This window comes from Mesoplodon bidens, assembly GCF_964165515.1.
Source record: "Mesoplodon bidens genome assembly, chromosome: 1".
NCBI lineage: Eukaryota > Metazoa > Chordata > Mammalia > Artiodactyla > Ziphiidae > Mesoplodon > Mesoplodon bidens.
The window spans coordinates 81,149,243-81,168,081 of record NC_138176.1 but is presented as its reverse complement, the minus strand read 5'-3'; the positions used below and the strand labels follow the sequence as shown (position 1 = coordinate 81,168,081).

Sequence of the window (18,839 nt, the reverse complement as noted above, 5' to 3'; positions counted from 1 at the left end):
CACTCAACTAGACCTAGAGTCTGTCATACAGAGTGAAGTAAGTCAGAAAGAGAAAGACAAATACCGTATGCTAACACATATATATGGAATTTAAGAAAAAAAAAAAAGGTCATGAAGAACCTAGGGGTAAGACAGGAATAAAGACACAGACCTACTAGAGAATGGACTTGAGGATATGGGGAGGGGGAAGGGTAAGCTGTGACAAAGCGAGAGAGAGGCATGGACATATATACACTACCAAACGTAAGGTCGATAGCTAGCGGGAAGCAGCCGCATAGCACAGGGAGAAGAGCTCAGTGCTTTGTGACCACCTAGAGGGGTGGGATAGGGAGGGTGGGAGGGAGGGAGACTCAAGAGGGAAGAGATATGGGAACATATGTATATGTATAACTGATTCACTTTGTTATAAAGCAGAAACTAACATACCACTGTAAAGCAATTATACTCCAATAAAGATGTAAAAAAAAAAAAAAAAAAAAGAAGAATCCAAGGTGCAAGGCTGAAAAGTGCCCACAGGAGACCCTGACAGTGTTTTGCTGCCATTGGGATGCTTGTGAATGTCAGCCCTTTCACCTCAGATTTCCAAACCCCCTGATGTAAAAAGTGTGATTTCCAGAACCCAATGTCTATCTACGTTGTCAAAATTATTTTGCACAAATTATAGCTAATGATTTAGCCATAAAAAAAAAGAAAGTTAATTGCGCTCTCACAAACGGTAAAGCTGGCTTATCCATTCTCTTGGATCTGTGAAATAGATTCAGAGGTACATAAGTAAATTTCTTCCTTGTTCTCATCTCCTTGAGACCCTAAATGAAAAATTGTGTGTCAGTTGAATTCATTGTAAGAGAAAATATTATTCATAACTAGGATATAGTTTAAATTTCTAAATCTCAAAATATTTTTTACTCTAGAATAAATAAGAAGATGGAAGTTCCAGAAAGAAGACTATATATTCAGAGCAGTAGCTTGATTTTATTTTATAACAATTTCATCCTGTTTTCCACAATATTTTAGCAAGAAGTGTTAGAGGTACATCTGAGTTAGATGCTAAAACTGGCTAGCTCTTTTGAATATCAATCAGTTTCAAAGAAGTTTTTGTCTTTTGAAACAGACTTTAAGTTTATAATACCACCATTATTTAAAAAATAGGTGAAGAATTTTTGGTTTGAGTTAATTTTTATAATCTAATTCTAAAGAATGGTTTAGTATAATTTAAATGTTAACTACACATATGCATAGACTTAGTATTAACATTATATATTTATATAATGCTATATATATATATATATATATATATATATATATACACATTTGTATTTGCTTTTTTTCTATTGGCCAAGGCTTTAACCAGTTGTTCACTGTGGCATATTTAAGCATCTAGAAGCACCTTCTTATTCATAAGGTGAACTTGCTATATACAGTGGGCAGAATCAGGATTGGAAGCAGAATTGATGATTTTTATATGTTAGCCTTGGGCTTTTCTAAATGCCTGATCTCTAACTACCAGTTCCTTCGATTTGAAAACAAAATGCCTAGACATCACTCAGAAATATAACACCACACATCATCGTTAACTTGAAATTTAATGTTACATGCTATTTACCTAATATGTTTATACTCGAAGTTACCATTTTCTGCCAAAAGTAAGGAATACTCATGGACTTCAGCTACAGTTTCATGAGGGTAACTAAAGCAGAATTAGCATAAATATATAAAATTCTTCCTAACATTAGTTTTTGACATTCTAATGCAGTGCTGTGCTAAGAGTAATAGATCCTTCAACAGCAAAATTATTTGTTTGTATCTAGACTCTCAATAAGAAACTATTTTTTGTTACCTTGTCTTTTACTTATTTCTGACCTGGATGGAAAATTGACCTTAATATTAGGACTAAGGACTTACGGCTTAGTAGAAATTACCTTTTAAAAGTGTAGATGTTATATTAAATTCAAGCTAATTCTGCCTTTGTAATAAGAAACAATCGCTTACTGCATAAAATATGTTACTGAAAGAGTCAAAACTAACTGTAGATAGAAACTAACACAGCAATGAAATAGTTTTAGTAGTATAAAATTCAGTGAGGACTTCAGGTTTTATTATTTAATAAATGAAAATGCTTTGTAATACCTGAGATATTTAATGTTGGTGTTAGACTTCTTTGAGTAGATTTACACTATAATTGTTTTATTTGAATAACATAGTATAATTTTACATGTAGTTTTGATTTTTCAATGTGACCTTGGATTGTATCAATATTTTGCCTGCTGGAAAAAATCTGCTGGTTTTATCACACTAACTAGGCATATTATCAGTAATCTTGTGGGTTATATGAATTAATTTTCTTAAATTATGTCTTGTTTACCCAAAAGTAAAGAGTGCGAATTACATAATTATAGTGTGCCTTTTGGTTTCCATATCTTGAAAAATAAGACCATTCATGCCATTCCCCACCCTCGTCCCAAGTCAGAAACCCAAATACTCAAGTGATTAGGAACTTGTAACATTTTGCAGAATTCGTAGAAAAATGACAATATGTCATTTTGACATATGTCTTAATTGTATAGATTTCTAAGACACCACTAGCTAAAATTTGTTAGAAAAATGTTTTTGCTCTCTGCAAAAACTTTCACTAGCATTTTTGCATGAAACATATGTCTTTGAAAGCTGGCTAAGGCTTCCCTGGTGGCGCAGTGGTTGAGAGTCCGCCTGCTGATGCAGGGGACACGGGTTTGTGCCCCGGTCCGGGAAGATCCCACATGCCGCAGAGCGGCTAGGCCTGTGAGCCATGGCCACTGAGCCTGCGCGTCTGGAGCCTGTGCTCCGCAACGGGAGAGGCCACAACAGTGAGAGCCCCGCGAACCGCAAAAAAAAAAAAAAAAAAAAAAAAAGCTGGCTAAAAATTATACTGTCTCAGAAGTAAGAAGGATAAGAAGCTCTTTCATAGAATTCACATAATTCTTAAACTTTGTCATATAAGATTTAAGTTTTCTATTTCAAATTGTTTTTGATAATACCAATTGCAAATAAGCATTCTCTAATGTGATTTTATATTTATAAACCAGCTGAATTACTTAGAAATAAGAATGAAAATAATTATACTTCCAATAATAAAACAGATCACTGTATTATCCCTTGAAGTCGTTTTTGTCACCTTATACTCGTTCTCTCATTTTTAAACCTTTTCAAAGTGGAGTCATTCCATTTTAGCAACATTTTGGGATCTGGTGAATAGCTGAGCTACGAAGAGAGAGGACAAGATATCACTGTGAGAGCCAAGTGCATCCACTGACACCTAAAATACCACCAGGTGAATAGAAGCCTTAATAAATAGTTGAATAAATGAATGAAATGAATAAAACACATTTTCCTAAACAACTTTCAAAAACTGAAAGCATGATGATGTGAAAGAAGTTAATCTATTCAGTATATCCATGACTAATACCACAGATTTGAGGGCTCATCCTGTGCGGGCCATTATGCTAAATGCTTTAAACACACGCACACATGCACACAGTGTATTAAACATTCAGTATAATGGCCAGCACAGTGTATGCGTGTGCGTGTGCGTGTGTATCTGCGTTCAAGATAAGCCCATGAGGTAACCATCATCACACAAATAAGAAATTCAAAAGTTAAAGGTTAGTAAATGTTGGGGTAAGCCTTCAAAGTCATGACCCTCAGACAATCAGAGCTTGAATTCAATACCTGATTCAAAAAATAAATTCATGAGGATGTTCCTGATGAAGCAATTAATGGCATGGACATTGTGTTACAAGACAAGCCAGTGGTGAGTGTGGATCCTCTGGTGCACACAGAGAGGGTTCTTAGACATGTATTCTTGCCTCTCAAGTGTTCCCACAGTACCCTGCACATACATCTACTATGGGCCCCAGCACTTTACATTATAGTTACTTCTGTGTCCATGTCTCCCACTAGATCACAAGCTCCTTGAAGGAGAGACTGTCCTTATCATCTGTAAATTCCCCTGGTATCCAGCATACTGTCTGCAATGGGACAGGCATCCACTGAACGTCAAGTCACTTCCACTTCCCACCCCTCCATGGCAGTTCCTGAGTTCTTGCTTATAAATATTCTCTCTTCAATTCACTACAGTTGTGTATTTCAAAGAAGGTTCTTACCGTTTATAAATAACAATGGTCCACAAAATGTTTCACAACAAACTGAACTTCTTTCGTGTTAATTTCATCACAAGTTTTATGCCCCACAATGTCGAATTATAATGTCTAATCTGCCTAATTACAAGGCAAAGCTGGGAGCACGGCACTGAGACAGGTCATCTGAACATAAATATTCTTGTAGTTTTGGTGGAAACAGGAAATGGGTGGGAAAAAAACAGGATGCTACATCTTGTCTCAGCAGTGCCTCACCACTACTGGTTCCCAGAAGGGAAGGAGGGCAGGGGCAGAGAGCAGATCACCTGAATAGGTTTTTCTGAATTGGAGTTCTCTGAGGATCTAGTGTGGTGGATTCCTGCAGTTGGAGAAGGGTGTTGTGTATCACAATCTAGCAGGAGAGGTGGTCAATAAGTTGTTGGATAGGTAAGGTTCAGAGACGATTCATTAAGGACAGTACTCCCAAACCTAAGTTGATAAACACCACTGGAGACTTTGCCAGAAGATATCCATGTTGTATTTGGGAGTCTGAGAATGTCCCCAGATTGTAATACAAAGTGTCTACATCCTCAAGAGAGAATCTCTAGCTTTCTCCAACTTCAATCATAAACCACCGCTTTAACCCGAACATCACTCCCCTCCAATCCCGGACATTCAAATTCTGCCTCTATGTCTATGTGAAGGGATATTAAAAGTTATGGCTCTAGAGGAAAAACGATTGATGTCTTAATTCTCATTTGCATTTGATATGATGACCAGCGATAGAAATACTTGCAGAGGTTCTTTTTAAAAAATAAATGAATAAATACCTTCTTGAAAACTTTACTTTATTAGAGAATCTAGCCCAAGCATGGAAAATTTAAAATCACTCTATTTACCAAACCTGGCTAACAATAAGCTTAATAAAAAAACAAAAAACAAAAAACCAACAATGATCAGTAAATACCTACACTTAACATTCTTAATTATGGGACAATTTTAAGATCCATGTTGATGTACTTGTAAGGTAAATCCCTCTGTTTAATAATAATAAAAAAAAAATTCTCACATGTAACACTGTTTTCACACTCATATACACATATAAACGTTGGGAGACCTGTCTCAGAAACATGTTTATAATGGATTTACATAATATTGTGAAATAAAATCTGAATAAAAATTTTATTCCAACAACATTTCTCTATTTTTAAATAATGTTTATTAAGTTTTTATCACAGTGGAGATTAATTTATGCTTAATCATCCAGTGAATGCCTACTGTCACCTTTATCCAATTCCAAAAAAGCAAAATCAACTCATTCATACACTCTAAGTCCTGTTGCCATCCCACCATTCATTGCCTGTGTCTTTTTTCCCTTTTAACGGCAATATTATAAGATTGTGAAAAGGTATAACTAATAGGCTTATATGTGTAATACCATTTCTTCAAGTATTCAGACAGCAATATATTTGCCTGCATTGTACATTAGAAAACTACTTGTGACATTATTTCTAAGTACAGGAGAGTGGCTCCTGGTGGGAGTGTGATGAAGTTGTATGTCATAGTGTATGATAAGGATTTAAGCATTCTAGAATTTTCACAACTCTTCCCATGTTAGTGAATGTCATTAGGTAAATGTTGTATTTTTCTACTCTCAGCTGTCAGACATAAGATGTCAAACTACAAATAAATAAAGCATACACTCAACATGTGTAGTGCAAATGCTAAGTAAACAGAATGACAGGGAATAAACTCATAGTTGCCAGCAAGTGAATGGTTCAGTTGGGAGGTCCTGATTTTGTGATGTCTGTGACTTGCACCCCTATCCTCAAATGAGTACTATTCCTGTCCCATGTCAGCCACAATGGATTGAAGTGAGGGGGAAGGCAGTGAGGAGGGGAGTGGGAACTCATTTTCCCAAACAAGTAGTACAACTTCTCTGTCACTTCTGTATATCATGTAAAGTTTGACTTGGTAAACCAGATTTCAAACCTCTCAGACAAAGCAGGTACCAATATGGAGAAAAGTAAATGTTCTAATAAAAAGAATTAAATGTTGGCACCTATGTAACAGACTGTGTGGTCCAGACAACAAAATAGGATAAAGGAGGTGGTTTTTTAAAGTTAAAACTTTGGAAATACCACACCTGAACATTCAAAAATTACATTACAGAAAAGCCATCAAACAGTTACAAAACATTCAAATAACAACCCTGCTTAAAGATGCCATAGAAGCAGTAATCTTCAGTACTCTGAACAAAAGTCAGAGCTTTGTTGCTCTGTTTTAATTCTACATTTAACATACTCTTATTCATTAAAATGAAATAGAAAAAATCTATAAAATTCTCCCAGAGGCAAATTATTGGTAGGGAGAAAATAGAAGTAAAACGTGACAACCAATTTATACATTTACTTAATTGTATGTTTTTTTCCCCCAGAAGTATCCACAGTCTGTAAGAAAAGTAAAACTAAAATAAAACAAAAAACCTAAAATGAATAAACAAAAAAACCCTAAAAGTACAAAAACCGGTGTCATCTATCTTTTCATTTTCTTCCTCTGCATTCAGTTTTGAGGGAAAAGTGTTCTTTCATGGTAGTGTTCTGAGCTCCCATATATTAAATTCTAGAAGAGAAACATTTGGATCCTAACCGTCTTTCTATATCATTCTTGAATGTGTTGTACCGTCAACAAATAATAACAAGCAGCTGGCTGAAATAATCTTAATTAGGAAACATCCACACACATACACACACACATACATACACAAATCTTTTTAAGAGAAAAGAAACCATTCCTTATCTGGAACACACATATATCAAGACTTAAAACTAAAGTCTGACACGGTCACTTAACTGATTTAAATAATTAAGGCTTCTAAAAGGTTCAGTGCCAAAACTCTCTGCATCAGTGTTCGAATAAAATACATTTTTGCATTTTAGGTTTGTGCTTTTTACAGCCATCTTAATTCCACAGAATTTCATTAGTAAGATCAGATAAGGGAGTGTTAGAATTGTTTACTGATGTTTTCCTTTTAGTAGTTGTTAGACTAAATTATAGCAATAAAAATTCAACAGATTTGTTACTATCAGGTGGGCTGTTGGCTCATTTCACCTTCTTTTCATGTTTAATGTGGCCATTTCTTTTATACTTGCCATTGGGGATTCCATTATGGTAATGTCCATTAACTGTGCTATGCTTATTTCTAGACCACAAACTTTTGATTTTTCTGTAGATAAATTTTGTGACCCAGGACAAGAGGAAGTAAAACAAGGCAGCACCAAGCAAAAGCACAAAGGCAACATCCAGTAAAAAATACTGACAGAAAGAGATTTGATGGACAGCGGCACGTAGGTGATGGGCTCCATTGTGGCGGAGAATGTAATCGATCCAATAGACAGTCCGATTGACGGGGTGACCAGGTTGATCCTTGTGGATTTCTGAAAGCTTCTGAGCCCTCTGACGGTAGCTATGAGGTGGAGGTAAGACAGAATGATCATGTAGCTACAAGGCTCAGGATCATAACTCCCTAAAGTTAAAAATGGGGAAAATAATAAAAATAGCTATCCTGTATTAAGTACCTAGTATGTGCCAGGCACTGTGTTAAGTGCTTTCAACACATTACCTTATACTAACACAGTAAAATAAATTTTACACAGATAAGGAAAATGAAAATCAGAGAGATCAAGTGACCTGACCATGATTATAAATTTGAGATTCAAATTCAACTTTTTCTGACTCCAAATCCCATGCTCCTTCTATACTACACCATGCCTCTTATATACACATAATCCTTCTCTTCATATGCTTTTAAATACTATTAATCAATGAGTCTCAACCAGGAAGAGGAGCAAATTTATTAGATTCTAAAACAGAGGGATGGTGGAAAAAAATGCAGAATTTTGTCCCAACACCTTTTCCTTTTAGCAGTGACATTTAATTTTGTTCTGATTTAAAACAGCACTAGGTGAGAGAGTGAGATTATTATATTTAGTAAACAGATGAAAAGGAGTTGATAACACTATGAAGCCATATGTGAGTGACATTATATGCAGTAGAGATACATATATGCATATGTATATACATACGTATAAAGAAAACACTCTTAAATGACTGATAAAAATCAGCTGAAGAGGATCATCACAAAAAGTGATCAAACATAACGTAAACATCTTAATTTAAAATATTTAACTGTACATTTATATGCCAATCTTTGGTACAAAGCCCCTTTGAGCATGGATCTCTGATTAGAGTTTGCATTGTTCAAACGTAAGAAATAATTTCCACATGGAAGGATTACAAAACACATCATGGAGGGTGTGGCCCTCGAGCTGTGCCTTATACAGGAACAAAAGTTTGGACATGTGAAAACTTGCTAGGCCAAGAGAAGAGTGTGAACTAAGTAATAAAGGTGGGAGAGCAAGAGTATGCCCAGAACAAATTTATTTGGAAAGAGTGTGTAGCACAGGGGTGTTTGGCTGGAAATTAGATTGGAACGTGAGTCTCCTTCACTTGTGTTCAGAATGACAAGATATGCAGCCCTGTTCTTAGAATCAAAGACCATTAAATCAGAGAGACTGGCTTTAAGCCAGAGCTTTGGGGAGAGGATTAAAAAAAGGAAGAAACCGATGGTGGGAAGATCATCCAAAAGACTGCCTCATGGCCATAATTTCCTGCCTCCCAGGGTCCATAATCTTTCTCCTAAGCCATACTGTCTACCATGTGTTGAAAAGTTTGTGAAAAAACTATAGAACACTGTAAAATGTTGTTACCTATTGTTATTTTTAATTGTTTTCTTGTATTTTGAATACTTATATAAGTAAATTTTTTAAAAGAAAAAGCACATTTTCTGTGTCATCCTAGCCTTACAACAAAATTACTGTTATATAATAAACCCAATTGCTTTAAAAGTGTAAAACCTCATCCAAATATTAAGAGGCCATCCTTGTAATACTCCTTGTACTATTAAGAGGCCTTGCTTTGTAATCTATCATTATTTCTAATCAATGGCAAAAGGTAAATTAGAACCTTTTGATTACTCTGTTTTATGAGAAAATTCTTACAGGATAAAAGGATATCTTTAAAATATGGAAGTGAAACATGGTATCTTAGAAAATGAAATTCAACCTTCTATTTTAACATAGAAGAAGGAGGATTAAAAACAATCTTGGTCCTCAGGTACCTTAATGTCATGAGACTATGGCCCATTCTCTAGAGATGATTAAACAGACTGCATGTGACAAAGATCCTTCTGCAGGGACTCTGGCTTCATTGCCACCTATGAAATTCCAATAGGCTCACTGGTCCAGAACCAGTCCTTACCTGCCTCAGCTTACGTGAGTATGGAGTAGGGCTTCATCACTCAGACCTTTACTTCTCCCCAAGAGCAGATTCATAAAGCTCACTACCCAGCCCAGTTTTCTAAGATTCTCCCTTTCATAGGTAGCAAGTGGCATTGTCCTTTCAGCACAGTTTGCTTTACAACCCAAAATTTCTCCCAGTAGGAATATAAAGTTTGTGGGGGAAAAAAAAGAACAGTGTGATTAAAATGGTCACTTAAGGCCACTTCTAAACCCTCCTTTTGAATGTCCTGGATAAAATTACTTTTAATAAAACAAATTACCTTGTAAGGGGCTCATGTGATTTGCATATTTTTACAAAAGGGGAAGTGTCTCCTATCAAAAGTAATAACTGGGCTTCCCTGGTGGTGCAGTGGTTGAGAGTCTGCCTGCCGATGCAGGGGACACGGGTTCGTGCCCTGGTCCGGGAAGATCCCACATGCCGCGGAACGGCTGGGCCCGTGAGCCATGGCCGCTGAGCCTGCGCGTCCGGAGCCTGTGCTCCACAACGGGAGAGGCCACAGCAGTGAGAGGCCCGCATACCGCAAAAAAAAAAAAAGTAATAACTAAGGGCTGGATATGTGTTAAGTTCATAAGGATTAACTACCCATCTTTCTCTACAACTTGCTTTAATAAAATCTCCAGATTCAAAAGAATTCCTTCCAAAGAACAAAAGCAATAGCCTTTATTAAATAAATCCAAACAACTAGTATGGGAAGAAGGAAGACATTGTTCAAGTTGAGTAAAAAAGAAATAAGTAATACTTCTTTAGCACTATTGGTTTAAACTAGAATATCTTGGACACAATATTAGTGAATCAAATCAGCCTTTTCAATAATTATGGCATGTTAAATATGGAACATAATCATGTATTTGAAACAAAAAAGATAAAATGCCTTAAGTTTACATAAAATTACTTTTAGCAAAGAACATACTACCTGAATCATTGTCATTTTTACAATGAATAGAGACATCTTCCTACCCTGAATGTGCAAAAGGCTTTAGTAAATAATTAAACTTTTCAAGGGTTATATGCAAATAACTATTTATCTTATATGGATACTTTGTGGAAGAATATAAATTTATTCACTGAACAAAATAAAACCTATTTTGAAATCAAGCACACATGTATACTTGAAGATGGCATAGCTGGGATTTAATCGCAGTGACCTAAGACTATAGCCTGGTCTCTGATTTGGCCCCTTTTATACCTCACAGAACACAGCCAGACTGATTTTGTGTGGATGAGCCAGACTTTTGCTTTTTCTGCATAACTGACCCAATCTCGGCAGCTCTGCCACTATCTCTCTACAAACTCTACTTGAGGGCTGCATTTTACAAATCTTCCTTTAAAAGCCTGTATGATACATACCATCTTCCATAAGAACATCACATTTTGAAAAACACTAGACTTTTAAAAGAAAGGCTACAGAACACAGATGAAGGGATCTCACAGGTACCTCAGATCAGCAAACATATTGATCCAAGTGCCAAGAGCTGTGACCAAGACACTGGATCCTCTAAGGGGTCAGCACATGAAGGCCACCTCCAAGCCAACATAAGACAGCATAACGAACTGCAGTGCACTTGAACCCAGCCTTTTACCTAAAAGCTACATCGCTTTATATGAAAGAATTGTTCTTAGTGTTGGTTGTTTCTTAGAATATGGCAGAGTTTCTCAGTCTACTGTTATGCCATCTACCCTGGGTATAAACAGAAGAAGCTCATGCTCTTCAGACATTAATGCCATTTGAAAGGCAAGATCAATTAAATGTCACATAAAAATGGGAAATATTGTTGCTTTGTTTTAAAACTACACAGGCCAACTCTCTACTCTTTCAGGCTCAGTTGTGAACTGGGTTAACTCAAGACACGTCAAGAATTTAAGAAAAAAAATAAAGATTTTGACTAGTCATTCACCTGAGTAAAAAAATCTCGGCATTTCATTGACGCCCCGCACTAGGGAAACCCAGCACCAGGCAGTATCAAGAGCACCAGCTTTGGAATCAGACAGTCCTGGTTCAAATTCCTACTCTAATAGCTTTGTAACTATGGGCAAATTACGTAAGCTCTCTGAGTTTCAAGTGCCTCATCTCTATAATATGAATAAGGAGAATGGTGATATATAGTTTTATGAGCATCAAAATGAGATAAAGGACACAAAAATGGACACACAGTAGGGACCCAATGGTTCCCATGTTAGTTTTTCCTTAGTTTGTCAAACCTTGGTAGAATATTATTCAAGGTCATACAAGGCTGGCCAAATGATTGCTATTTCTATTTTTCAAATGACAGAAACATGCACAAGGCATTATACACAGCAATCTCTAAAGGATATTTCTATAATTGGTTTATTGACAACCTACTGGCAATAATAAGCTATTGACAATGTGCTGTGGTATATATATTTAATCTGCTTTAATATTAATTGAAACCTTACCTGGGATTATTGATAACTTTCACTAGTGCTTCATACAGCTCTCCTTCAGTAACTGTCTTCCATTCTAGCAGTATCCCCATACCTTTTGCCTGTACCCGGGTCATAGTATCATAATGGTCTCCAAAGAGTGGGATTCCCACTACAGGAACACCATGATACATAGTTTCAAAAATACTATTCAAACCACCATGGCTCAGGAAGGCTTTAATATTTGAATGCCCTAAAGAAGGATTAAAAAAGAAAACAACTTAGAATATTGCGTATTATTCTAGGAAGAGATCTTCCAGAAATTTCTTAAAAGCTGATATTATAATAAACATGCATTTCAGATACAGGATTTTTAAATGCGCAGTTTCACAGATTCCTGCTCTATACCAATTACAATGCTTGTTATATACATAATTATCTGATTTATATATATCAGTTAAAAGCCATTTTTAAGCTAACATTTATAACTTTAAGAATTATATCACAATATCTTCTCTCAAAACACAAATATCAACTGCATTCAAATGGCCAATAATTAACAGGATATCAACGAAAGCAAGAAATGACAAAAAGTACCAGGGGGCTATCACATTCTACTAAACACAGACACTCACCTTCTGGCTACTCAAGCATTTATCTATATTAAAGTCAAACACACTTTGCAAAAAAACATATGTAAAAATGTGGGGCTGGATTCCAGATGTCCATGAAGAGTTTCTGTGCTTATCCAAAGAGGAACATTGTATGGTGCTTAGCATTTACAACATTCAAGTCATATCAGCACCTGTGCTACACAATCTTAGGGTCTGATTTTACATTTTAGGTATAAAAACATGTAGGGACAGACAGTTACAAAAGTTACTTGTAAGAGATGGGACATCACGTAACATCTAGCTGTCATGGAAATAAAAGAGGTAATTCATCAAAATTAATGAGGTATTTAAAAATCCAGATCTCCTTATGAGCAGAAAGTTTTGCATAAAAAGTGTAAGACAAAGAAACACTGCACTCAGGATAGGTGCTATATGGCCAGAAAGGAATTATAGCTTGCAAAAACACAAACATTTAAAATAAACATACATCAAGTAAAAAAACGAACTCTGTGTGTGAACCTGGGTCTCAGTGGGGCTCCAGGACTCTCCCACCTCAACATCTAGCGGGCTGGTCACTCAGTGTCCCTTGCTCTGACCCACAAGTGGCTTCTCAACTCAGCCCAACTAAGGGATCTACCCTCGCAGTGGATTTCAAACTTTCTTTTCAGTAGTAGAACCAACCCTTTTTCTTTGAACAAAACTTTATTATCACCAAGCCCAGCAGTGAAAAATAATGCAGAGCTGGTGTATGGAGAGCAGGGGGGGAGTGTCATGAGAGGAGGGGAGGGGAGAGACACTGATTTGGTTCCTGCTTTTCATCCTGGAGGAATCTTCTGAGCATAGTTAGAAACCAACAGAGGACCCACAAAGGTCATGGCTAGAGTTAAAAAAGGATGTTAATCTCAGACAAGGCAGAGAGCTGAGATTCTGAGGAACCCAGAAGAGATGTGAACTTGAGGAGGGCCTCTGGGTGTAGCTACACCTCGCTGTAGAGCCTCACAGAAAAAAAACCATGAGATCAATTTAGATGCTCCCAGACAGCAGTGCCCCCTGCTGAACTGAGATGGCTGATGGTCAAGATATCTTATTTAAATTTACTGCTTCCTTCCTACCTTCTATGGAATCTGAAGTCATAATAGTAAAGACATAAGAAAGAAAAAGAAAAAAAAATACAAACATCAAAAAAGGTGAACTGTCTTATTTTTTTCTCAGTTTTACCATTTATAGAATAACATTTATAATAAACTAAAGGAATTATTTATATATATACTTACTGTTCTTTAGTTACAAAATTCAATTTGCAGGGTTTTAGGGGGTCAATTTAGCTTCTAAAAGATGTTCTTTAAAAGTCTATTTTTAAGAATAGAACTTAAAGCTACTTTTACATAATCTGTTAGATTACTATTATTGAACAAATGATGGTTGATATTGCCAAAATCAGTAACATTTTTATAATTTCCTTAATAAGTAATATCTTAAAGGATAATATGGCCTTATATTTTCCTAGAGATTTAATGAATAAAACAATTTATATTTTACTATCTGTGCTTATTAAACAGAATTAGATTCAGATATCTTAAAAGATATGCATATAATTGGTATTTTAATTTTGAGTTGAGGATCGGAACCCCAAGAAATAAATCAGAAGAAATAAAGTGTTCAAAAGTGCCCAGTGATTTAGGGTAAAATCTAGGCAGATAATCCAAGTAAAGTTAAAATAAATTGACTGTTTTTTTGGCTTTCTGCTTCTCTGTGGTTTCAAACAAATGAATAATTTCAAATTTCTCTGGGTTCTTGGATACATCTGTAGTAAAACTATAACATAAATTTAAATTTTCACTGTTTTAATTTTACTACTTTTAGCTGATCGGCATAACTAGGTATAACTTTACTCACCACTAGCTTATATAGTATTAAGTATATTTTCCAGAAAATTAAAATTTGTGACTGATCTAAAAATTTTAATTTATAGGCCTAAATGATTATACTTTAAAATTATTTGCCAATAACTAAAGGTTTGACTTGTTGGTCTGAAATCTAGGACTTAACGCACTAGATAACATAATGATTCTATCATACACCATACATGTATGGTATAAGCCACTCAAGTGTAAAACTCACATTTACACAATTAAAATCTAAAAGCCAAGTAAGCACCCACATGTCACTGACTTACCAAGCAGGTCATTTTGTGGTAACCATTCCATGAGCTTGGTGTTGTTTCCCAGATTCTTTGGTTTGGTTCCAGAAAACCTGAAATTTACACCAGACTATGAATCTTCCAAAAAATCAGTTTACTCCTGGTATGAACTCTCTGGTTAAATTTTTGGATTTAAAATAAATGTTACATGATCTTTCGCTGATATCCTTAAGAGGGAAGCCATGTTTTAGTAACAACAAAAATTTCAGTTTCTTTTTCACATTTTCATTGACTGAGGGATAAATAAGAAACACTCTGATTATACTGAGATCTATTTTCCTTCGCTCTCCTCCCCTATCCACAGAGATGGGGGAAATAGCAACCAAATGACCCTATGCTAGAAAGTCATTTTCTACCAGCATCTAGAAGGTGAAACAGGAAGCACCAGCAAGGACCACCAGTGGGCAGTCAATAGCTCCCATCTGGACGCCCAGAAACTGAGGGAAGGCTCGAGAATTGGAAGAAAGCAGGAAGTACTCTTCTCTAGCTGGGCCCCAGCTAGAGAACTATGTGGGGCAAAGGACAGTTAGGCTGTTGACCCTACAGCTCTGTGGGGCAAAGGACATAATTAGGCTGTTTCCTGCCTTGATCTTTGAAAGATAAACCATAAAGTGCTTATCAACTGAGAGAATGGCAAGAGATTGAAATAAGCAGATACAAACTGTTCCAAATAAAGTAGAAGGGGCACTTTCTGGGTTAAGCCTAATAGAAGAAATCCAATAGGACTGGAATGCAAAGGGAAAAGTCTTAAACCATTGGAATAAAATATGTATCCATTTCATAGCTCAGCCAGGAGAAGGAGGAGCTAATCCTCCCACAGTTGTTACAAAGGAGAAACCCCTATTACTCAGAGCCTACTTGTAATGGCTTGACACTGGGGCCGACCTTGATCACTGCTGTATCCCTAGAGCCCAATGGTGGGGACAGGTACTAAGTAAATACACACTAAATAAGTGTTCAGATCCAAGTGTAGACACTGGGTTAGAAACTCCAGAGACAGACACATGTTGGCAGTGCCTGCCAAAAGAAGTGGGGTCTGTTTTGACTAGCATTAACTGGCAAGTTACTGCATTTTTAAATGCCTGGTCTCTTGGATAAAGGAAATCAAAAGTATTTATAGACAAAGTGGGAGCCCAAAAGGTTCCATGAAATATTTTACCTATTTAATCATTCATCCATCATTTTTTCCTCATTCCAACATTGACTTGAAGGAGTATATAGAAATGCATGCAATTACATATTTTTAAGTGATAATAAATAACAGAAGGGTAAATGAGGGTAACATAAAAATGCACCCATCACAAGAATACATCATTGTGCATCAGATCTTCTTTTTTTTTTTTTTTTTTTTTTTTTTTGCGGTACGCCGGCCTCTCACTGTTGTGGCCTCTCCCGTTGTGGAGCACAGGCTCCGGACGCGCAGGCTCAGCGGCCATGGCTCACGGGCCCAGCCGCTCCGCGGCATGTGGGATCCTCCCGGACCGGGGCACGAACCCGTGTCCCCTGCATCGGCAGGCGGACTCTCAACCACTGCGCCACCAGGGAAGCCCCAGATCTTCTTTTTATGCTATGGGGTAGATGTCTTTTTAACCATCACAGAGTATTATATAAGTTAATCCCTAGATTTCGATACACTAAGAAACAAAATGAAAATTCAAAGGCATCCTGCTAATACTGCCAGGGAATCAATGGGCTGTGCTTTACTCAGACCTGCGGGCTAAGTAAGAGGATATGGAAAATCAAGAGTGAAGAAACAATCTATATTATTACCTTACCTCCAAATCACTTTTTGGGGCAATCTCCCCAGAGCTCCTGCCAGTTTGTTAGCAATGTCTTCTGACAGATACTTGACACCAGCTCCGAAAGATACCAGGACAAAGCCATGTTGATTAGCACCATTTACCCACCTTTGGAGATCCTGCAAATCAAAATGTGGCAGTTAATTTTATGAAGAAGTAATACAGTTCATAATCAGTGTCATCACAGCCCAGTTTTTTAAAAGCCTTCAGATAATTTTCCTAAATAATTAAATAGTGAAGATAATATAATATTTTCCTTTAGATAACTGCTTTTTTATTCTTTTTTTTTTTTTTGCGGTATGCGGGCCTCTCACTGCTGTGGCCTCTCGCGTTGCGGAGCACAGGCTCCGGACGCGCAGGCTCAGCGGCCATGGCTCACGGGCCCAGCCGCTCCGCGGCATGTGGGATACTCCCGGACCGGGGCATGAACCCGTGTCCCCTGCATCGGCAGGCGGACTCTCAACCACTGCACCACCAAGGAAGCCCGATAACTGCTTTTTTTAAAAAAATATTTCACTGAACAATGCTAACTAAAATAAGGGGGGCAGATAGTTAATTTGGTTAGGATCAATAAACAACAACAACAAAAATCAGTAATTAATGACCTAAGAGCTCAGACAGAAAAAACAAAAACTTGAAACTCATGTTTAAAACATGGTCAGAGATAAATTTGTATGAGGACATAAGTGAAAGATTAGACACATGACAAAGACATTAACTACCACCCCCCCACACTCACCCAGGGAGACTTTTATTTTAGGAGTGGGCTGCTTTTATCTTGGTCTAAGTTTGATAATTTTCATTTCCGAAGAGCATACTGTATTAATGACTGAGAAAGAGAAGGAATTAGCTAATGGTTCCAAACATCCATAGGCCTAACAAGTTTTACTACTTCTCTAATTATTTCTTCAACTCACACAGAATAGAAATCATGCATACTGTATAGTGAGGCATCCAGGGGTTCTGGAAATCTCTGAGCAGAAGCTTTCTCTCATTGTGTGGGAAAATGCTAAATTCTCAAACATGTCCATCTACAGCTAATAGATAAGGGGCCATGGCATATCTGATGTTAAATAGGGACAACTGTCAAATTTCAGGAATACTCATTTCATAGGAAGACACATTAACACATTTCTACCAGTATTATTGATTTAACTGAAGATGAAAGAAGTTCGTTTTAAGGGATACCACCCTTGCTTTATGTTATTCTGTAGGCACCAGCTTTTTTTTATGGTAAGTTATCCCTCCCCAAAGACTTATTCAAGTCTTTGTCAAAGACACTGAGCTTCAGTTTCCCATATAAAAATGAATAAAGCCACAGCACTTTGAAGAATACATAATTCTGCTGTAAGGAAAACAAACATACTGTCTACTGGCAACACCTATGCCCATAATATAGTCATGAAAACAGGGGACAAGCCCACTGTGTATTCATAATGTGCAGAGCAAGCTGTCACTGTTACATCCTGCGGACCCGGTAGGTCTCTCGTTCAGGATGAAGAAGTTACCGAGATGACTGTGTCGCCCGTGCTCTTTGCATTTCACACCACTTTCTGGCATAACCTGATTTGCAGCTGGGAGGTAAGAAGTACAGTAAGGGGGCTTCCCTGGTGGCGCAGTGGTTGAGAGTCTGCCTGCCGATGCAGGGAACATGGGTTCGTGCCCCGGTCCGGGAAGATCCCACATGCCGCAGAGCGGCTGGGCCCGTGAGCCATGGCCTCTGAGCCTGCGCGTCCGGAGCCTGTGCTCCGCAATGGGAGAGGCCACAACAGTGAGAGGCCCGCATAGAGCAAAAAAAAAAAAAAAAAGAAGTACAGTAAGAAGTATCATCGCAATAGCATCACCACATAGCTCAATACTAAGTATTTATATGGGATGTTAGCCCTCTTTATGTCTTTATTTTCTTTGCTTTCTTTCCCTTTTCTTTTCCTTTTCTCACTTAATGAGATCTGTGTTAACTGGCTCTATCACACTTATATTCTTAGCAGGGAAGAGGGGACCACATTTTATGCCTCAAATGAATTAGTGAATAGTGTCATTATATGACCAAGAGTGATGATGGAAAGGAGGTACATCCTTCCAGCTACTGAGTAAAACAGGCTATAATTATTTGGGAGGGAAGAAAACCTTATCAAAACACCTCATTTCCCAGGAAACTCTATTTGTTTATGAACATATAAAAGAAATCAAGAATATATCAACTGTGGATTAAAGCTTATAGCTTATATTCTACCACATTTACCAAGACTATCACGTGCTGAAAATTTAACAGCGTAACTTATAGATTCAAAGTAAGAAACAAAACAAATTTAGAATTTTCAATTTATATAGTCTTAAGCCAGATATACTTAGAACAAATATAAACGCTGCA

At 37.0% G+C, this 18,839-nt stretch overlaps 1 protein-coding gene across 1 annotated transcript in view; it reads right to left on the bottom strand.

The window, feature by feature from the left end:
* Positions 1–4,761: 4,761 nt before the first annotated feature.
* The window catches only part of UGT8 (UDP glycosyltransferase 8), an 88,120-nt gene continuing 74,042 nt past the window's right edge, over positions 4,762–18,839 (bottom strand). The window contains exons 4-7 of the mRNA XM_081234097.1: positions 16,445–16,587; positions 14,646–14,722; positions 11,889–12,108; positions 4,762–7,578 (exon numbers count right to left, since the gene is read on the bottom strand). Coding sequence (XP_081090223.1) covers positions 7,215–7,578; positions 11,889–12,108; positions 14,646–14,722; positions 16,445–16,587 — 804 coding nt within the window. The 3' untranslated portion in view covers positions 4,762–7,214. The remainder of the gene's footprint in view (positions 7,579–11,888; positions 12,109–14,645; positions 14,723–16,444; positions 16,588–18,839) is intronic.